Consider the following 23,174-nt stretch of genomic DNA (forward strand, 5'->3'; position numbering starts at 1 on the left):
AGTACAAAGAAGAATTATGAGAAATACTTTCAACCTTGTTGACAATAAGATATTCTTCATCTCAATATATTAATAATGACTGAATTAATTAATTACATATTACAAAACTGTTGTATACACTAATTCACAGATGCTATTTTATTATAAAAAGGTCAGTAAATGATGTATAAATTTGTAAACGCTCTGAAGTTTCATGGTTTACAGAAGAAACTAAAGCCCAGAAATTATCATGTAGAAAGCTGGAATGCAAATGGCGTGCGACTAAACTTGAGGTTTTCCATCAAGCATGGAGTGATAGTTTAATAACTTATAAACGCATGCTTACCTCAGCTAAAGCTAAATATTACTCAAATCTCATCCACCTCAACAAAAATGATCCTAAATTTTTGTTTAGTACAGTAGCATCGCTAACCCAACAAGGGACTCCTCCCAGTAGCTCCACCCACTCAGCAGATGACTTTATGAATTTCTTTAATAAGAAAATTGAAGTCATTAGAAAAGAGATTAAAGACAATGCATCTCAGCTACAACTGGGTTCTATTAACACAAATACGACTGTATATACGACGGACACTGCCCTCCAAAATAGTTTCTCTCTCTTTGATGAAATAACATTGGAGGAATTGTTAAAATGTGTAAATGGGACAAAACAAACAACATGTTTACTTGACCCAATTCCTGGGAAACTTATCAAGGAGCTTTTTGTATTATTAGGTCCATCAGTGTTAAATATTATAAACTTATCACTTTCCTCTGGCACTGTTCCCCTAGCATTCAAAAAAGCGGTTATTCATCCTCTACTCAAAAGACCTAACCTCGATCCTGACCTCATGGTAAACTACCGGCCGGTGTCCCACCTTCCGTTTATCTCGAAAATCCTCGAAAAAATTGTTGCACAGCAGCTAAATGAACACTTAGCGTCTAACAATCTCTGTGAACCTTTTCAATCCGGTTTCAGGGCAAATCACTCTACGGAGACAGCCCTCGCAAAAATGACTAATGATCTATTGCTAACGATGGATTCTGATGCGTCATCTATGTTGCTGCTTCTTGATCTTAGCGCCGCTTTCGATACTGTTGATCATAATATTTATTAGAGCGTATCAAAACGCGTATTGGGATGTCAGACTTAGCCTTGTCTTGGTTTAACTCTTATCTTACTGACAGGATGCAGTGTGTCTCCCATAACAATGTGACCTCGGACTATGTTAAGGTAACGTGCGGAGTTCCCCAGGGTTCGGTTCTTGGCCCTGCACTCTTTAGTATTTACATGCTGCCGCTAGGTGACATCATACGCAAATACGGTGTTAGCTTTCACTGTTATGTTGATGACACCCAACTCTACATGCCCCTAAAGCTGACCAACACGCCGGATTGTAGTCAGCTGGAGGCGTGTCTTAATTTTTTTTAAATTTTTATTAAGGATCCCCATTAGCTTGTTGCCTCAACAACCCACTAGTCTTCCTGGGGTCCACAATTCAATACAATTACAAGTAAAAGCATATAATTATAACTACACAATACAGAAAAAAATAAAAGCATCAATAAAAAAACAAGCAAACAATTTACAGTCACAGAATAATAATTACCATATAAATATAACTACACAATATAAAACCAAACAAATCATCAATGAGCAAACTAATTTAAAAACTCAGATAAAATATTACTCTCTTTTTAAAAACCTGTTTACTTTCAATGCTGGTGAGAATTCGAGGCAGGTTATTCCAGAGCGATAAAGATCTATAAATAAAAGATTTCCGCAAAGCATTCTTCCTGGGACGAGGGAGTACAAAATGCCCCTCACTGGATGCCCTGGTATTGTGATTATGTATAGTGCTACTGTGAACTATTTGGGCCATGAGAAAAGCAGGAGTTTTACTACCGGTTACTGATTTGAACAATATTAGAGTATTAGCCAACAACCTGTTCTGCACTGTTAGCCAGGAAAGAGAAGCATGCATTTGTTTCACATTGGTTCTTAGTGAACAACCCAGAACCAGCCTTGCTGCCCTATTCTGGACAATTTGGAGCTTACTGATCTCACCACTTGCAGCAGACGCCCAGACTGTAGAACAATAGTCAATATGACACAAGACTAAACTCTTAACAATTTGACAAAGAAGAGGTGGATCAGCAAAACCAGCACATTTCCTGGAAATACCAACAGCCCTTCCCATCTTTGTAACTATATCACTGATATGATTTGACCAGGATAGAGTGCAGTCCAGCATCACTCCAAGGAGCTTGGCACTTCTGACCTGTTGAACTGTTGAAATACCTAACCTCAAATCCAACTTTGGGTCACAAGATAACCCTTGCCTAGTCCCCAATATAATACTTTTTGTTTTTGAGGTGTTAAGGACAAGTCTGTTACATACTGTCCAGTCATGCACAGCTTTTAGTTCCTCACTCAATACTACATTAAGTACACTGCATGATGGTGCAGCATGATATAAGGTTGCATCATCAGCATAAAGAACCAATCTTGCACGCCCGGTAGCCCAAGGTAAATCATTGGTGAATATAGAAAAAAGTAAAGGTCCTAGGCAACTTCCCTGTGGAACACCACAATCCAAACTTCTGCTATTAGACAAGCTGCCATTAAGATACACCTGTTGTGATCTTGAGGACAAATAACTCTGTATCCACATTAAACTTGAAGTATTAAAACCATAACATTTAAGTTTCTCAATTAAAAGAGAGTGGTCAATCATGTCAAATGCAGCACTAAAATCTAACAGCACAGCTCCAACCAACATAGAATTATCTATAGCATTAAGCCAATCGTCCGTCATTTGTATAAGAGCCGTGGACGTAGAGTGGCCCGTTCTATATGCATGTTGAGAATCAGTTGCTAGCCCATTTGATTGAAAGTAAGCTTGAATTTGTGCATACACACATTTCTCCAGTATTTTACATAACCCAGGTAGGATGCTTATTGGTCTAGAATTGCCCTCATTGAAAGCCAATTTGGTATCCTTATGTAGAGGAGTAACCTTAGCCACCTTCCATATCTTTGGACACAGGCCCACTTGTAAACATTTATTAAAAATATGACAAACAGGCACTGATATGATACCAGCAGTCATTTTCAGTAATTTACTATCCAGGTTGTCTACACCAGCTACTTTGTTGTCAGGAAGAGAGTGTAGTAACCTCTCAACCTCACTGACTTCAACCTGATGAAAATTGAATTCACAGTCCTTATTATCCATTATAATATTCCTAATGAGGTCAGCTGATTTGTTGTTATTGGATATATGCATACCATGCCTTAATTGAGATACCTTGTCAACATAATAGTTATTAAAATGATTGGCAATGTCACATGGCTTAGTGAGTACCAACCCATTTGATTCCACAAAAGGTGTACAGACATTGTTCTTTCTACCCATGATTTCATTCAAAACATTCCATAAGTTTTTGCTATCATATCTCACATCATATAACCTCTGTTTGTAATATTCCCTTTTTTTCAGTTTGTTTAACTTTGTGACCTGGTTTCTTAAGGAACAGTACTTATGCCTGTCATCAATTAAACCAGAGTTGACGGAGGCTTTTTTAGCCATGTCTCTTTCTGTCATTAAACTTCTAAGTCCATTATCAATCCATGGGGCAGACTTAGTTTTGACAGAAAACTTCTTCAAAGGGGCATGCTTGTCCACAACACTCATGTACATTAACATAAATAAGTCCAGTGCAGCCTCAGGGTCTTCCTCACTGCACACCTCATTCCAATTTAAACAGGATATTTCATCAATAAAACATTCTTCATCAAATCTCTTATAAGACCTTGTAAAAATAATGTTCGCTTTAGGTTTAGGAACCCTTGTCTTTCTAGTGACAGCTATTATATTGTGGTCAGTAAAACCTACAGGAACCGAGACTGCTTTGGAGCATTGGTCCGGAACATTTGTATAAATATGATCAATGCATGTAGCTATAATAATACCATCACTATTACTACCTATTCTCGTGGGAGGGGCAACAATTTGGGACAGATTGCAAGCATTTAAAATGGATAGTAACTTATTTTTGTTTGTACACCCCTGTCCCAGCCAGTCAACATTCATATCACCCAGTTTAATGAAATTAAACAATGGATGTCCGCTAACTTTTTGCAACTCAACGCTAAGAAAACGGAAATGCTGATCATCGGTCCTGCTCAGCACCGACATCTATTTAATAATACCACCTTAACATTTGACAACCAAACAATTAAACAAGGCGACTCGGTAAAGAATCTGGGTATTATCTTCGACCCAACTCTCTCGTTTGAGTCACACATTAAGAGTGTTACTAAAACGGCCTTCTTTCATCTCTGTAATATCGCTAAAATTCATTCCATTTTGTCCACAAGCGATGCTGAGATCATTATCCATGCGTTCGTTACATCTCGTCTCGATTACTGTAACGTTTTATTTTCGGGCCTCCCTATGTCTAGCATTAAAAGATTAAAGATGGTACAAAATGCGGCTGCTAGACTTTTGACAAAAACAAGAAAGTTTGATCATATTACGCCTATACTGGCTCACTTGCACTGGCTTCCTGTGCACCTAAGATGCGACTTTAAGGTTTTACTACTTACGTATAAAATACTACATGGTCAAGCTCCTGCCTATCTTGACGATTGTATTGTACCATATGTCCCGGCAAGAAATCTGCGTTCAAAGAACTCCGGCTTATTAGTGATTCCCAGAGCCCAAAAAAAGTCTGCGGGCTATAGAGCGTTTTCTATTCGGGCTCCAATACTATGGAATGCCCTCCCGGTAAAAGTTAGAGATGCTACCTCAGTAGAAGCATTTAAGTCTCATCTTAAAACTCATTTGTATACTCTAGCCTTTAAATAGACTCCCTTTTTAGACCAGTTGATCTGCCGTTTCTTTTCTTTTCTTTTCTACTCTGCTCCGGGGTGGACCGCTAGCCTGTTCATCGGATGGGGACATCTCTACGCTGCTGACCCGTCTCCGCTCGGGATGATTCCTGCTGGCCCCACCATGGACTGGACTTTCGCTGATGTGTTGGACTTTCACAATATTATGTCAGACCCACTCGACATCCATTGCTTTCGGTCTCCCCTAGAAGGGGGGGGGGGTTACCCACATATGCGGTCCTCTCCAAGGTTTCTCATAGTCATTCACATTGACGTCCCACTGGGGTGAGTTTTCCTTGCCCGTATGTGGGCTCTGTACCGAGGATGTCGTTGTGGCTTGTACAGCCCTTTGAGACACTTGTGATTTAGGGCTATATAAATAAACATTGATTGATTGATTGATTGATTGAAGTGGGAAAGGGGTAGGATTAAATAAGCTTTACTTCTTCCTACTCCTTTTCGGACATGATGTGAAGTGAAATGATTTGAAACTGTGATGGGTTATGCTGTAAGTGTGTTCATGCACGAAATAAACTAAAAAAAAGAAAGAAAGCACTAGTTTATTAGACAGACCTGCAAACTCTGGAGTGGTGTAGGCTACAAGATACCGTTAACGTTATCAGACACATACAAAAAGGCTCACGCTAACGTTACCGTTAGCCACTGACTATGCTTAGGTAACGTTAGTCAGGCTAACATTACAGCAGTCCTGGTTGACATAAGAGGTAACCTTATTTTAGCCTAAAGGCTACAAATGAGCAAATATGGAAATTGACCGGCAACAGTTAACGTTAGTTACTCACCGGCACTGAAGCAGAGGAAGAGGGGCGTGCTTTGTCATCTCTGTCGCTGCTTCTCCACGTGTCAAAGACACGACACGGTTCTCGAACGCTCAGGTTATGTGCAGGCTGAAAATGTTTCAAAATGCTTGTTGTACTTCCCCCCTTACATGAGAGCGAAGCCTGGCAATAATTGCATATTGCCGTTTCCTCGTCGTATTTTTTTGTAAAATGAAGCCATGCCTTGAGGCGTTTTTTCCGGTCCATTATTTTTGCTGCTTGTGTGATATCACAGGAAATTACGTAGCTCAGTCATTAGACTGAGCTACGTTATTTCCTGTGACGTCCCACAGGGCATTTCCTGTGGGACGGGATTCGTTCTCAGGGATTCGAATAAAGAACCAACTCTTTTTCTTTACTATAGTGGCCTCGATAACGGGAAACGGTTCTCAAAAAGGGATTTGACTCCATGGAAACGGTTCTTTTCTTATCGAACAACCGGGAGAACCGGTTTCGAACATCATCCCTACTTATAAGTAAATCCTTCTTAGAGTTGGCAACTTGGGGACAGGGGCTTCTTTCTTGGTCTGCACCCTCTCAGTCTATGACCGTGTAAAACTGCTTTGAGTTCAAGCACTTGGCGGGCTTGAGGTTTGACAGTTTCCAGCCACTAAACATCCACCCATCCATTTTCTACTGCTTATCCCTTAAAACTGGAAAATTCAAGGCATGAGCCGGCTATAGCAGTGATGAACAAACAATATGAAAGTAAGTTTGAGGTTGTAGGTCACATGACTAAAGCTATTGACAACTGAAATGTTATTTATGAGCCAATGACAAGTACTTTATTGACGGTCCCATAAACTAAAGCGCTTGTCAGCACGGACTGACAGACGTGGCATAAGTTTTCAATGCTGGGGACAAACAGTCAGGCTGGCTGGATGTTGAATGTCTGTTTATTATTGCACTTCAAACTAATTTGACCTCTGTTCGACACTTGGCGATCACTCCAGCAGCACCGAGAGCGGACTCAGCCAGACTACCTTTAGGTAAATGTTGCAATTGTCAATGCCAACAAAGAAATGGACTCAAAAATGCTACAAAGTAGGTCAAGTAAAGCTCCACTTTTCCGAAAATTGTGCTAGATAGTGGGGGCGGCATGGCTTAGTGGGTAGAGCGGCCGTGTCAGAAACGCTCCCCGCCTCTTGACATCCAAATAGCTGCCGTTGTGTCCTTGGGCAGGACACTTCACCCTTGCCCCCAGTGTCCCTCACACAGGTGAATGAATGATGAATGATAGGTGGTGGTCGGAGGGGCCGTAGGCGCAAACTTGCAGCCACGCTTCCGTCAGTCTACCCCAGGACAGCTGTGGCTATGAAAGTAGCTTACCACCACCAGGTGTGAATGAATGAGGGGTTCTCACTTCTCTGTATAGTGCTTCGAGTGTCTAGAAAAGCGCTATATAAATATAATCCATTATTATTATTATTATTAGATTGACGCTAATATACATTGTAATATTATTAACACACACAAAAGTACCGAAAAGTGGTACAGTTGAGGACTGGTGTCGATTCCAAAGTCCCAGAATTTGTGCCGTATTGGTTGAAATGTGAACGGTACCCATCCCTACCAGCAAGTGTTGTTGTACTGGAAACTAATTTACAAACACAACTTCATCACACACAATACTCCACTATGGAATTGTTGTTATATTAAAATGAGAAACAAATCCATCTTTGTACAGCAATGGTTTGAAAAAGGCATTTGGTCGCTGATGCACTTATTGACTGATAAAAGTATTTAATAATTTGAAGATTTCGTTAAGTACGACTTGCAAATAGACACAAATATTAAAAAACATAAAATAAAAGCTTTCGTTTAAAATATTCTAAATACAGCATATAATGTTTTTCAGAACTCTTGTTTAAACTTTCTGGGCTTTTGGAGGATGGACACAATATTACAGATTTAAAACTCTGAAATTAGACAATTCTTTACTATTTCTTCTTTGCTGTATTTTCTGTGGAACAAAACAAACAAAAAATACAAATAACTTGAAAGTTTCTGTTCTTCCAAAGGCAAAGGAGTATAAAAAAAACAAAAAAAACCCCGGAATTGACCACTTAAAATACATTTTAGGATGTTGTTTTGCAATTAAAGACAACACTTGTTCGTTCTGTGATAGGGAAACAAAATAAACAGTTCATTTTATGAATGTATGCAAAGTAAATCTTTGTGGGATGATGTAAAATTTTGGCTTTTGCCTGACACTCCACACATGTTTTCTGAAATTGATATTGTTTTAGGGATGTTAAAAAGGAAAAAAAAAACATAACATTTTTTAAAAACACAATAATGGGAGTTTTTGTTTTATCTACAAATGTAAGTTTGTAAAAACAAAACCATCCTTCCACAAACAATTCAGTTATTTTCTCTCATTTTTATATTGCATAAAGGTCTGAGGACATACATATAAAACAATCACAACACAATCATCATATTACAAAAAGAGAGTAATAAAACAAATAATTCATAAAGTCACACATTTTAAAATTGTATAAAAGACTGGTTCAAATGATGTATAAAGTAAATAATAATATGCTTCCTGAAGTGGTCCAGAAGATGTTTCAGATGTGAACCAGTACATATGTATATCATATAAAGGTGCTAATCTATGGAAACATTAACAATTACAAATACAACTTTGTAACTATTCAATATTTCAAACACCTATAAAAACACTATTATGAATAAGTCTAAAATTGTCTGATGAATATATAAATATATAAAATGTTTATTGTATGTAAAATATGTCTTGTACTGTTTACTATCACCTTTTCAGTCAAATTGTTCTGTTACAATTTTAATAAAAGTACACAATGTTGCATATTAATGCATGAACTTGACTGAAAACATCATTAATATAAAATATCTAATTTATAAATGTAGAAGCATATTAAGAAGATTGTTACACAAACAACAATGTCACACGTTATATGTGCTGATGTTGTTAGAAAGTCAAAATTCAAGTCTTGACAGTTTACTTCCAATCCTGCAGTTTCATTTGCTGCTGCTGTTCTCACCAGCACACTTGTGTTTCTTACACTGGTACTTAGAAGAGAATCTTTCACCACACACACTGCAACTCAACACTTTCTCTCCTGGGTGTGTTCTCATGTGTGCTACAAGGTTTGATTGGTTACAAAAGCTTCTGTTGCAGATTGAACAGGAATGTGTTTTTTCGGCAGTGTGTGTTCTCATGTGTGTTTTCATATTGACACTATTTGTAAAACCCTTACCACAGACTGAACAGGAAAAAGGTTTTTCGCCAGTGTGCGTTCTGATGTGTACTTTCAAATGTTCCTTCCTTGAAAAAGATAAGCCACAGATTGAACAAAAAAACGTTTTTTCACCAGTGTGTGTTCTCATGTGTGCTTTCAAATTGCCACTTTGTACAAAACCTTTACTACAGATTGAACAAGAAAAAGGTTTTTCACCAGTGTGTGTTCTCATGTGTGTTTTCAAAGTGTCATTTTGTACAAAACCTTTACCACAGATTGAACAGGAAAAGTGTTTTTCACCAGTGTGTCTTCTCATGTGTACTTTCAAATTGCCACTTTCTACAAAACCTTTACCACAGATTGAACAGGAAAAAGGTTTTTCACCAGAGTGTGTTCTCATGTGTACTTTCAAATTGCCCCTATCTACAAAACCTTTACTACAGATTGAACAGATAAAAGATTTTTCTCTAGTGTGTCTTGTTCTGTGTTTTTTCAAATATAAACTGTGTGCAAAACCTTGACCACAGATTGAACAGATAAAAGGTTTTTCACCAGTGTGTATTCTCATGTGTGCTTTCAAATAGTGTCTGTGTACAAAACCTTTATCACATATTGAACAGTGAAAATGTTTTTCTCCAGTGTGTGTTCTCATGTGTGTTCTCATGTGTGTTTTCAGACGACAATGGTATTTAAAGGTTTTGTCACAGTGAGAACATTTCAAGTGAGTGTTGTCAGTGTGACATGTCTTATCATCTTTAGAGTCTTCATCATCAGTGTCAGGAGAGTGTGATGTTGTGTCCTCACTATCTGATAGTGGAGCTAAGAGCTTGTCTGCTTGTGATCCTCCACAGTGGTCTCCATCAGCTTCTGTTGTCATGTGTTGTGTTGAGCTGCTGCTTGGAGGCTCCGCCTCTCTCTTCTCCTCACTTTCACCTTTGACCTCATCATCTTCACTCTTCACAGGGACACCAGTCACTGGGAACTCCTCCAGTCCTTCAATATGATCTCCCTCCTGACTGATGCTGTGTTCCTCCTCTTCCTTTTTACAGGGAAGGGTCTGTGTCAAAGTGGAAAAGGAGATGCCAGAGGGTCCTTGGCGTCTGGTCTTCCTCTTTGATGGATCCTCCTTCACCATCCTGAAGCTACTCTCCCGTTTTTCAGGCAGAAGTTGTTCTTCACAGACGTCTGCAGGACACAAAATGACAAACATGCTTGACAAATGTCCAGATTTGCTCAGTCACATGAGGCATTCAGTATGTGTACATGTACTTAAAAAAAATGAATTGGCCTGAAAACACTTTGTATCAGTCCATCTTAGATGAACTCAGGCCCAGTGAAGCAGACAGCGTTTCTGGGTGTTGTTGATAAACGGTTTTTGCCTTGCATAGGAGAGTTATAACTTGCACTTACAGATGTAGCGACCAACTGTAGTTACTGACAGTGGGTTTCTGAAGTGTTCCTGGGCCCATGTGGTGATATCCTTTACACACTGATGTCGCTTGTTGATGCAGTACAGCCTGAGGGATGGAAGGTCACGGGCTTAGCTGCTTACGTGCAGTGATTTCTCCAGATTCTCTGAACCCTTTGATGATATTACGGAGCGTAGATGGTGAAATCCCTAAATTCCTTGCAATAGCTGGTTGAGAAAGGTTTTTCTTAAACTGTTCAACAATTTGCTCACGCATTTATTGACAAAGTGGTGACCCTCGCCCCATCCTTGTTTGTGAATGACTGAGCATTTCATGGGATCTACTTTTATACCCAATCATGGCACCCACCTGTTCCCGATTTGCCTGTTCACCTGTGGGATGTTCCAAATAAGTGTTTGATGAGCATTCCTCAACTTTATCAGTATTTATTGCCACCTTTCCCAACTTCTTTGTCACGTGTTGCTGGCATCAAATTCTAAAGTTAATGATTATTTGCAAAAAAATTTTTTTATCAGTTTGAACATCAAATATGTTGTCTTTGTAGCATATTCAACTGAATATGGGTTGAAAATGATTTGCAAATCATTGTATTCCGTTTATATTTACATATAACACAATTTCCCAACTCATATGGAAACAGGGTTTGTAGAATACAGCCCAAAACACGTGTCTCCTCATATGAGCCAAATTGAACTCTGTCTCTGCATGCTTCCTTGCTTCTTGTCTGATTAATAGATGTCATCAGTGTTTGAACCTGACATAGTGAAGTTTACGGACCACACTACGGTCATCTCAAAGGGGGACGAGGCAGCCTACAGAGAGGAGGTCCGGATGTTGTCAGACTGGTGCTCAGAGAACAACCTTGCTCTGAACACCAAGAAAACTAAGGAGATCGTCGTCAACTTCAGGAAACACAGCACTGACCTAGCCCCCCTCTAGATAAAGGGTGAGTGTGTGGAGAGGGTCCACACCTTCCGGTCTCTTGTCCTTATCTCTGACAATATCTCCTGGTCAGAGAACACTACTGCTATCACTAAGAAGGCTCAGCAGCGGCTGCACTTCCTGATAGTCCTCAATAAGTACAACCTAGACTCCAACCTGAGAGCCTGCTAACATACTGCATCACAGCATGGTACAGCAGCTGCACCACTGAAGACAGGGAGAGGCTCCAGAGTGGTAAAGGCAGCACAGCGGATCATCGGCTGCCCTCTCCCCTCTCTGATAGACATTTACACCTACCGCTGCCTTAGCAGAGCTACCAACATTATAAGGACAGCTCTCACGCTGGCTTTGACCTGTTTGACCTGCTGCCCTCAGGAAGGTGCTACAGGGTCATCAGGTCTAAAACAAACAGACTCAAGAACAGTTTTTTCCCCAAAGCCATAACCACTGTGAACTCTCATAGGCACTGATTTTATAGTTTAGCAGCTCTCTGTGTGCATTTTTTACTCTCCACCCACAATCTGAATGCTTCTGTATATATTAGGTCTGTGCATCTTTGGGTGTCCCACGATTCGATATCGATTCTTGGGGTCACGATTCGATTCAAAATCGATTTTTGTTCAATTCAACACGATTCTCGATTCAAAAACGATTTTTTTCCCGATTCAAAAGGATTCTCAATACATAGATTTCAGCAGGATCTACCCCAGTCTGCTGACATGCAAGCAGAGTAGTAGATTTTTGTAAAAAAGTTGTATAATTGTAAAGGACAATGTTTTATCAACTGATTGCAATAATGTACATTTGATTTAACTATTAAAAGAACCAAAAATATGACTTATTTTATCTTTGTGAAAATATTGGACACAGTGTGTTGTCAAGCTTATGAGATGCGATGCAAGTGTAAGCCACTGTGACACTATTGTTCTTTTTTTTTTTTTTTTTATAAAAGTCTAATGATAATGTCAATGAGGGATTTTTAATCACTGCTATGTTGAAATTGTAACTATTATTGATACTGTTGTTGATAATATTCATTTTTGTTTCACTACTTTTGGTTTGTTCTGTGTGCTGTTTGTGTCTCCTCTCAATTGCTCTGTTTATTGCAGTTCTGAGTGTTGCTGGGTCGGGTTTGCTTTTGGAATTGGATTGCATTGTTATGGTATTGCTGTGTATTGTTTTGTTGGATTGATTAATTTAAAAAAAAAAATTTTAAATTAAAAACAATCAAAAAATAAATACCGGTAAATAAAAATTAAAAAATCAATTTGTTAAAAATGAGGATCGATTCTGAATCGCACAACGTGAGAATCGCGATTCGAATTCGAATCGATTTTTTCCCACACACCTAGTATATATATATATAGTATAATATTTAAACAACACATTCTGAACATTCGTTCTCAGGACTGGACTGTGCACCTTACCTCCTTTTGCACAAATGTTCTTTTTCTCAACTTCCTATGTTTTGCATAATTGTAGACTGTCGCACTGATACTGGAGTTAAAAATGATAATGATAAATGGGTTATACTTGTATAGCGCTTTTCTACCTTCAAGGTACTCAAAGCGCTTTGACACTATTTCCACATTCACCCATTCACACACACATTCACACACTGATGGCGGGAGCTGCCATGCAAGGCGCTAACCAGCAGCCATCAGGAGCAAGGGTGAAGTGTCTTGCCCAAGGACACAACGGACGTGACTAGGATGGTAGAAGGTGGGGATTGAACCCCAGTAACCAGCAACCCTCCGATTGCTGGCACGGCCACTCTACCAACTTCGCCACGCCGTTGCTTCTAATCTCATTGTACCTGTGTATAATGATAATAAAAGTCATTTTATTCTATTCACAGGAAAAGAAGACCACTTTTTACGAGGGGTGGGCAATATGGCCTAACATCTATATTGCGATAAATTCCCTTCCACCTGAGTGCAGCTGGGATAGGCTCCAGCGCCCCCTGTGATTTTAATGTCAGTTACTGATGTATAAACTTGGAGAAAAGATTAGGTTGCTTACAGTGTAAATCTGTATTCTGTATTGTTGTCTCTGCTATGACGCCATCTTGTGGTCGAGTTCGCTCACTACGAGTGCTGTGGGTTGAAAGTATATTTCTTTTTCCTTCATGCCTTGAACCCCAAGTATAGTTTATTCATTTATCTCGCCAAGCAACGTTTGTAAATGTAACTGGACTGGATGTGGAACGGTGGCGGTGCGGCAACAGACTCGTCCCGTTTTTTGTTTTCAAGTCAATGTGTCAATTTCCACCACCTGGCTTCTATATTTAGTGGTCGACACAACAAGGCGGTTCAATTGAGCTGAAATCTGCTTGTGTGGGACAGGAAGTCATACAAAAACACAAAATAAATGATCAAGTTTACTTTCAAAGTAGAATATTCTGTTTAAGGCGGATGGTATTCTACACTTTGAAAAGTCCTTATGGACATGAGGTCAACTTGTCAAAAGGTTTTCAGACCTAATTTCACCTCCTTGACACAAATGGACGAAGACATGCTGATTCTAAAAGGCCCAAAATTAAAGAATCATATAACAGGCATACCCTGGGCAGCTAAATGGAGGCCTGTATTTCAGCGTTGTATTAAAATGACTAGTTCCATCTCCAACATTAAAGTGAGTGTTGCCAACACTACTGCACACAGGAAAACCTGTGGAGGAGAATTGCGAGTAGCCGAAACAAAGATTGTGAATGACTGACAAGAGGCTCACTTTGTTCATGTAAGTCTACTGTCAAATAAACATGCTCAGGTGCTGAGGGCGATGCACAGAGTGAGACCTCTTAGTCCAATTTAAAATCCAGACACCAAGAAGGAAACGTACGGACATAGCAATTTATTGATGACGGCAAGGATGAAGTTATTAGGTTTATTTTTATTTACCGTATTGTTCGGACTATAAGGCACACTTAAAATCCTTTCATTTTCTCAAAAATCGACAGTGCGCCTTATAACCCGGTGCACCTAATGTACGGAATAATTCTGGTTGTGCTTACCGACCTCGAAGCAATTTTATTTGGTACATGGTGTAAAGATAAGTGTGACCAGTGGAAGATAGTCACATATAAAATATATATGTGTAGTGTAACCTGTATGTTACTCTAATAAAGCACTGTACAAGTACTAAATAAAACAGTTAATGAGATGTCTGGGCTAGATCAGAAGAAACTAAACTCAGCTCTAGGAATGGAGAGTAATAAAGACTGAACACAGGTTTTAAGTTTAAATGGTACCAAATTATATTAAAGAATAATAGGAAAAATAACAAACAAACATTAACATGTAAATTCAAATAGACATTCACATATTCCACAAGTTGACAGAAACATTCAATATTCACAACAAACTGTGTACTTAATTCAATCCTTAGTTTTCTACCAACGATGGTATAGGCGCAACACAATTCAGAGTTCATTTAAACGGCCCCGCAAAGTCCACGTTGTGGTGGCAGTGTCCAGAGGGGTTTTAGTGAAGGGACGGGGGAAAGGTGAATGTTCAGGAGGACCGTAATGAACACGTTGCGTTTTGGTGAAAAAAGAAGGAAAACAGAGGGCGGCTGCTAAGGAGCCTCCTAGGTGGATTCAGTTCAGTTGGTTGGTTCGGTTCCAGGCATACAACTTCAGACTCTAGTTCGGGTTCTAAGCTCGCCATCCAACCTGGCCTGTATAAAAGGGCAGGACCAGTCAAATTTCCAGTGTGCACACAAAAGAAAATACATTCAAATACTAAATACTAAATAATACAACTATATTCAAATAGCAAAGTATATTCCTTAATATTGTACAATAATTCATAATCCAATTAGAATAAATAATATAATAATTGTATTATCAAAATATTAATTCCTCTAATAGTATCAAAATGTAAACACTGTATCCACAAATAGAGTGCTAGCAGACACAGTGGTTAACTGGACTGCTTCATAAAGTGCCTTGGATGCATAGCACTGATAACCATCAGCAAGTAAAACAACCCAAGGACAATCAGACAATTGTTTAACAGTGATAACATTTCATTCAATGTGTTACTATATTCAGAGAAACCGGCATATAAGTAGATGCTAACAGCTCCATTCAAAACGAATGCAGCGGCTAGGCTACGTAAAGCTACACAAATGCAACTCACCAATTCCGCAGATAAATCACACTCAAACACTCCCGCGGGACAACCCACGGCTCCGGTAGTCGGCTCCTACAGTTCGACATTATTACATGTCAGTTTAGAAGGCTTAGTTAATCATTAAAAGCGTAAAACCGAGTCACATACCTGCAGCAACCTCACACAGCGTGTCCCTCTCGCTCTCACCGGTAGCAGCCCACTTCCGGGTTTTATGCTATTCTGACAGCCGTGTTAGGTCACGTGACCGCGTGACGTAATGACGCACGCAAGGACAGCTTAGATGACGAATAAATAAATAAATAAATAGAAAGGACATTTAATGGGGTTTTGTCACCCGGGTTACAGTAGACTGCAATATGACGCCAGTAAACAACACCAAAACTTTAAATGTTCCATTGAAAATAAAGAACATTACACTCTGCATTCAAAAATCTGTCAAAATGTTTTAGTACGACTTTGAAGCCGCACCGCTTGATGGATTGTCGGCCCATTACGGCTACCGTAGTCAGAGATACAAGTATTACTATGGTGTGTGTATAAGGATCGCAAAATGGCACCCATTAGCAGACATTATCTGGTGTTTTGTTTCACAATATTAGCAAAACCAACTTTTCTTACCTTCTGGTACCTGCTGATGTGTATTTGGAATCTGTATAAATCCTGAAAATTTGCGCAAATCCGCCATTCTAATCTGTGCCAATTCCATAGTCTATCTAAGCTTCTTCTTTTTTCTATCTTCTTGTTATGGGACATTCATCCTCTGCTGTTGCCATTTCTAATATAAAGTAGTGTACAGTTCTTACTTATATCTGTCAGTAAACTCGCCATGAAAGCACTAAAACATACCGGTGTAGTGAGTTTCCATTATTCACCCAAGGAACTTTGGTTATTAGAGTTCCAGTCGGACAGTTTTTCACGGGACACATTTCGGGCGTTGTTGTTGCACTAGTGAGCCACGGATGAGGAGATGCTGCCCCGTTATTGATTGAAGTAAAGTCTGAATGTCATTAAAACAGTTAGCTCCATCTTTTGACACTTCTTCCACTCCCATCCTTGCACGCTACACCGCTACAACAAAGATGACGGGGAGAAGACGCTGTCAAAGGTGAGCCACGTAAAAAAAGATTGCCCACAAAACGGCGCATCCTGAAGCGACTGTCAGAAAGCGACTTGAAGATGATCTGTAAAACATCATCTATGCAACATTTTGACCGAAGAACCACCATTACATGTTATGTAGACCACAAGGAAGTCTTTTATATTTACAAAAAAAAACATAGTATGACCCTTTTAATGCGCCCTATAATCTGTTGGGCCTTTTGTATGAAATTAGACCTGAATAGACCCGCTCATCGGCAGTGCCCCTTATAATCTGGTGCGCCCTATGGTCCAGTAAATACGTAAAGTGTACTGTGGAATAAACATGCTCAGGTGCTGAGAGTGATACACAGAGTGAGACCTCTTAGTCCAGTTTAAAATCCAGAGACCAAGAAGGAAACACACTGACATAGCAATGTATTGATGACGGCAATAATTAAGTTATTAGGTTTATTTTCATTTATATCGGTCCCGGCCTACGATTGCATGAATATTGTAATGCCTCTGGACATCATATTTAATTATTTTTAATACCATTTAAGACCTTAATTTAGGCAAAGTCCATTCAATGATTTTTAATGCTTTTTAATGACCCACAGAAACCCTGCTAAAGCTCCTAAATTTAAACAAATGTGGACTGATCGATACAAAAATCGACAGTAACAATACCAGGTATGTCAATATAAGGTCGATACAGTGTTTGATCGACATTTTGTATTATACATATATACTGTTGATTTTGTTATTGTTTACAAACTTAGTAAAAAATGAAGACTTTAAGGGCATAAACCAAATAATTTAATTCAGAGCCATATTTAAATATTCAATTGATATTCTAACACCACCATCCTCTGTTTTTGTCTGATTATGATTGCGAACAAAAATTGCCTCATTGAATGATCTTGAAAAATGTAAATATCAGTATCCGCATTGGTATGACCGATACTGCCCCTGTAACTACCGTATTTTCCGCACCATAAGCCGCACCTAAAAACCACAATTTTTGTCAAAAGCAGACAGTGCGGCTAATAACCCGGTGCGCCTTATATATGGATTAATATTCATATTTATTTTCATAAGGTTTAGGTCTCGCAACTACGGTAAACAGTCGCCATCTTTTTTCCCCGTAAAAGAGGAAGCGCTTCTTCTTCTACGGTAAGCAACCGCCCCATAGAAGAGGAAGCGCTTCTTCTTCTACTGTAAGCAACCGCCAAGGTGAGCACCCGCCCCCGGAGAAGAAGAAGCTCGCGGATATTTAATTTCATTTGTTTTTCTGTAAAGACAACAAAATGTCTCCTACTAAGAGACACGCGTACAAGGTTCCACTGGCTTTTGATATTCATGTGAACCGCACTGTGGATACAACGGGAGCACGTACGGTGAATATTCGCACCACAGGGAATGAGAAGTCGTCCTACTGTGGTTCTAGCTTGCCATGCTAACGGCCAGAAACGTCCACCCACGGTGATATTCAAAAGGAAGACCTTGCCAAAAGAGAACTTTCCAGCCGGCGTCATCATAAAAGCTAACTCGAAGGGGTGGATGGATGAAGAAAAGATGAGCGAGTGGTTGATAGACGTTTACGCGAAGACACCGGGTGACTTTTTTCACGCAGCGCCGTTCCTGTTGATCTACGACTGCATGCGCGTCCACATCACCGATGGTGTCAAAAAACAAGTGAAGCACACCGAAGAACAATAATTCGAGGGATTTGTAGATGAGTAATAACTTCAGAAAGTGAGCTTTAAATGTTTATTTTGTGTGTTGTGTGACACTAACGTATGAGCAACGTTGAGTTATTGATGTTGCTATTGCTCTGCACTATTTTGAGTGTTACTATTTTTGTGATTGCACATTTGCACATTACATTTTGGGAGTGAACAGAGTTGTTAGAACGCTGGTTTGTAATATATTATTAAAGTTTGACTGACCTATCTGACTGTTTTGTTGACATTCCCTTTAGCGTAGCGTAGGTGCGGCTAATAGCACGGGGCGGCTAACAGGTAAACAAAGTTTTGAAATATGCCGTTCATTAAACGTGCGGCTAATAACACGGGGCGCCTTATGGTGCGGAAAATACGGTACTTGATACTGGATCGATACCTACATTTGTAGTATCAGCCAGAATTTAAGTATGAAACAACAAAACAAGTGCTTATTACATTTTAACAAAAGAGAAGAATAAGTGATTATTACATTTTAACAGAAGTGTAGATAGAAACACGTTACATTAGAAAGTTCCTAAATAAAAATATTGTTCATGGAATTATTGAGACATTTCTAGGATGTATTTACCATTTTTACGAGTTGTTGATAGAATTTACATTCATTTACATACATTCTGAGGCCGGCGTGGCTCGGTTGGCAGAGCGGCCGTGCCAGCAACTGGACGGTTCCAGGTTCGATCCTAGTCACTGCCGTTGTGTCCTTAGGCAAGGTACTTTACCCACCTGCTCCCAGTGCCACCCACACTGGTTTAAATGTAACTTAGATAATGGGTTTCACTATGTAAAGTGCTCTGTGTCACTAGAGAAAAGCGCTTAATAAATATATTTCACTTAAAAGAAAACCACACTTTTATTTATTTTGCCTATCAAGAACACATATTTTTCTTTTTTATGCATTCTAAATAGTAAATAAATGCGATCAAAATCTGTTTACAATAGAGGCTATTAGAGTCGCACTATTCTGCCTACAAAGAACTTAAAACGCATCCAAACACCTCCATTAAGGTTTTATGTACATGCAGTAGGTATATATGTCATTTAGTAACAGGTACATTTTTAAAAACATGTAATATTTACGTATTTTTATTCATAAGCGCATTAATTTCAAAAAAGCATCACAACGTTCGCTTTTTTTTTTTTAACATCACTGAATATTACACACTGCAGACTTCATGAGAGCCAACAAACATAATAAAACAACACTTACTGTACAAGGTCTGCTGTCACTATGACGCAGACTGATAGAATCTTGTTATATTCCCGTTCAGATAAAAAATGACTCATAATCGTCGCACGGAAAAGGGGGGTGAAGCCAAGCGTCTTTTTGTGTCGTTCGCCATTGCCGGGTCTAAATTGGCTGTCAAATGGTACCAACTTGTCAGAGTACGTCCTCATCCTTCTACTATCCAGGTGAGAGAAACGATTCATGATCTGGAATAATCTTTCACCAGCACCGAAGCGAGGAAGGAGCTCACCAGCGGGTGATGTCAACATAGACACACAAGCTATAAATAGTTTGTCTGTGTTAGCACTTATAATAACAATATCACTAATACTTGGTTGGTATTCAAGCCACGAAATGCAAATGGAGTATTGTTGGTGCTTTTTGGATGGTTATAGAGGACCTCCCATTGGCTCCATTGCAAGTGGACTTTTATTTACATTAATGAGTTAGAATGTGATTAAAAAATATATATATATATATCCATCGTCATGTTTTTTATAATGATTGTGAATGATGGAAAAAAGTCCCCAAAAAAGTGCAGTTCCCCTCTAAATTCCAGTGATTAGATTTAACACTTGAAGTCTATGAGCATGAAGTGATGAAGCCCAGGGGCGGATTAAGAAATTTTGGCCCCCTGGGCCTGACATGGTCTTGGCCCCTCAACCCCCCGCGCGTGTGGGCGCACACACACGCACGCACTATGCAAGAAATACTGTATACTGTGAACAGACATGCACACTGTACTGTACAGAAGAGTGCACATACTGCACACACACTATTAGGTATACCACACAGACACTGACAAGCACAGGTTTCACACAGACACAGGGGGAGGGGATAAATGGCCTAAAAATAAACATTTTTGAAAATGATTACGCCCACTTCAGTGATGGTGCATTGGGTCATTTGAGAGATATTATGTATTGGAAGTTGGTAGCTATCATGAAATAAACCCCCCAACCCACCCAAAAAACTAAATCGGACATGATTTTTGCCCCCTTTTCCTCCCTTCTATCATTAAAAATAAAATAATATCTTAGGAAAACACATTGGCATAACGGCAGCTGTGCAGCAAATTGAGGCTCAAAGTCTGTATCTATTTGTGGTTAAGCTTGAGGAGAAGGAGAAAGGTAAAATGATAACATGCATCGGAGAGCACCACAAAGAAAGGTGTAGGCCAGTTCATGGTACAAGGGCTGCATGCAGGTCAAGATAGCCCATTTCCAAGAATGCTATAGTGGCTGGACAGGCACTGGACATGTCCTGAACTCAGTGTCAGACGTGGCTGCCGAATACTTGGATGAAGTGAAGCAGCTGACAGATCTCATGCTGCCCCATCTGAAGACTGTCCTGGCCAGGCAGAGGATGGATGAGGAGACCTTCCCAATGGACCCTGTCAGTGAACAGGCTAGTAACATTGATGGCACCCCTGTGCACAACATTGGGATGGAGAGACAATGTGGCAAGGTGGACTACAAACTGAAGAAGTTGGGCACACTGAACGCAGTCAATAGGTCAATAATTTTACAGAAGAGCCAGGAGCTTCAGAGGTTTCAAGGCAGCAGCACAAGCAAAAAGGGAGGTTGAACTCAACTGGAGTAAATTCATGAAGGCAAAATTCGAGAGTAGGGCAGATGAGAAACAAGAGATGGCTCAAAGAAAGGAGAGTAAGAGACTAGACATGCTGGACACACTGAAATCTTTTGATGGCCCCTTCACGATAGTGGGGAAGTTGAAAAGTTCCTTGTGGATGAAAGTCTGCACAAGAATGCAAAGCTGCAGAGAATGAAGCTTGAGGTTCAGTTTGCCAGAGAAAGCACCAAGCTTCTGCCTAAAGTCAATCCTATCTTCACAATCCAGGTGACACTTCCCAGAAATGGCAAAAGTGCAATTCTCCAAGTCATAATGGATACTTAGAATTTTATGGTGGTGGTAAGTATTCATGAAAACAGGTAGCCTAACATTAGTGAATGGGTGAATTCTGGAAATAACCTAAAAATCTTACACAGTGCACCTTTAAGCAAGGGGTTTCTTTCGTGCTTTCAATTTTGCAAAATCATCCACCACATCATTGAAGTCCAACTCTCTTGTCAGCTCACTCTCAATTGCCATTAGAGATAACGCATTTAATCTTTTCTGAGTCATTCTTGTGCGCAGCTCATTTTTTACTCTTGACAAAAGAGAGAATGAGCGTTCTCCCTCACAGTTACTGACCGGTAGAGTGAGAAAAATCTGTAGCGCAATGTATGTATTAGGAAACGTAGGCTGTAGTCCAAAATGTATTATTGTTTTGAGCAGTCCTGAAGGGGTCCTCTCCTCATCAGTGTTGTTGAGCTGTATAAAAGATTTGAACTGTATAAGCTCCTGTCCAAGACTTTCATTGAGGTCAGATGGGTATGATTCAGTGAGAATCTTGGCCTTGTGAAGGACTGAAGCATTGGACTCTGTATCCAAAGAGAAAAGGACACTGAACAAATTGTTCAGATGTTTGTAGGCCTCCAGACGGTGATTAAGGCTTGAACTCAGTTGATCAATAGAGGCAATAAATGTCTCTATTTGAAACAGTTGCCTTCCCTCAAGGACAACATCTGGGGATGCTGATTCATCAGCAAACTTTTTACGTTTCCTCGTCCGTTCAGCCCTGTAAGATGGGGTGCCACCCAACATGTTTAAGGCTTTCTGCTCAAAATGATCAAATAGATCTCTTTGGGAGAGAACAAAGGTGCGCAGAGATTCCAGCAATCTAACTGCTGTACCAAGGTCCATGTCTGCTTTTTGAAGTTGCAGACTTGTGGCCTGAAATCTGGACAGAACAGTGTCCCAAAAGCCTGCCATGAAGGCCATCTCAAGTGAATCCAGCTTCCGCACTAGACTGTCAGCTTCAGTTCGTGTGTCTCGTTTCTCTGTGTCATCAGTGGAAATAACCTGTAGTGCTGCTTTTATTTTACTGTAGTTCTGCCACAGTGCTTTGGTAGATTCTGCACGGCAACTCCAACGCGTGTTGGATAAAGCTTTAAGTGTGAGATCTATGTTGGAATTGCCAAATACCCTGTCCCATCGGTGTGTGGATGCAGTTGTGAAGTTGTAAATAGACTGAATCAAGTCAAAATACTTAGAGACTTCATTTCCACATCTGTCAATGCTGTTGACTCCCACCAAATTCAAAGAGTGAGCTGCACATGGAATATAGTGTATTAATGGGTTGCTTTTCTTTAAGTGAGCCTGCAACCCATTATACCTCCCTGACATGTTGCTGGCATTATCATAAGCCTGCCCCCTGCAATTTGACAGCTCTAACCCTAGATTTTCCAACACAGACATGACACAGTTAGCCAAACTTTCACCTGTATGGCTAGTAATGGGCTCAAAACCCACAAAGCGTTCAACAACACTGCCCTCTTTGCTAACAAAACGGAATATGAATGTCAATTGGTCCACATGAGATAAATCTGGGGTTGAATCCACAATGATAGAGTAGTATTTGCTTGCTTGCAGTTCATCTGCTATAGCCTGTTTGGTTTTTGCACCCATCAATTCAATGAATTCCTCACAAATGGTGGAGGACAGATATGAGGTATTACCTCGACCCATCTGCCCAAACTTTCTGATGTGATCCTTTAGAAAGGGATCAAATTCAGCCAGGACCTCCAGAATACCAAGGTAGTTCCCATTGAGAG

General features: G+C 39.8%; 3 protein-coding genes across 5 annotated transcripts in view; 1 reads left to right on the plus strand and 2 right to left on the minus strand.

The window, feature by feature from the left end:
- Window positions 1-23,174, minus strand: part of LOC133664553 (zinc finger protein 33A-like) — an 82,571-nt gene that overhangs the window by 45,148 nt on the left and 14,249 nt on the right. The window lies entirely within an intron of this gene.
- The window catches only part of LOC133664542 (gastrula zinc finger protein XlCGF57.1-like), a 234,817-nt gene that overhangs the window by 15,225 nt on the left and 196,418 nt on the right, over window positions 1-23,174 (plus strand). The gene's annotated exons all lie outside the window — the stretch shown is intronic.
- LOC133664540 (zinc finger protein OZF-like) lies at window positions 7,779-16,871 on the minus strand. 2 transcript variants are annotated; one of them, XM_062069247.1, is made up of 3 exons: window positions 15,454-16,871; window positions 10,350-10,456; window positions 7,779-10,124 (listed from the first exon to the last, which is right to left on the minus strand). In XM_062069247.1, exons 1-3 carry the CDS (start codon window positions 15,531-15,533, stop codon window positions 8,719-8,721), a joined length of 1,593 nt encoding a protein of 530 aa, XP_061925231.1. In that variant the 5' UTR covers window positions 15,534-16,871; the 3' UTR covers window positions 7,779-8,718. The 2 variants fall into 2 exon arrangements, with proteins under 2 accessions (XP_061925231.1, XP_061925232.1); XM_062069248.1 differs by lacking the exon at window positions 10,350-10,456 and having other exon boundaries at window positions 7,782-10,124; window positions 15,454-15,519; window positions 15,595-16,694.

Source organism: Entelurus aequoreus, linkage group LG14 (genome assembly GCF_033978785.1).
Source record: "Entelurus aequoreus isolate RoL-2023_Sb linkage group LG14, RoL_Eaeq_v1.1, whole genome shotgun sequence".
Lineage (NCBI taxonomy): Eukaryota > Metazoa > Chordata > Actinopteri > Syngnathiformes > Syngnathidae > Entelurus > Entelurus aequoreus.

Coding starts and splice junctions, on each gene's coding strand:
- LOC133664540 (XM_062069247.1), bottom strand. CDS start 15,533: ATGTCGAACTGTAGGAGCCGACTACCGGAGCCGTGGGTTGTCCCGCGG. Junction 10,457..15,453: donor GTGATTTATCTGCGGAATTG/GTGAGTTGCATT, acceptor TCCATCCCTCAG/GCTGTACTGCATCAACAAGC. Junction 10,125..10,349: donor TACAGTTGGTCGCTACATCT/GTAAGTGCAAGT, acceptor TGTGTCCTGCAG/ACGTCTGTGAAGAACAACTT.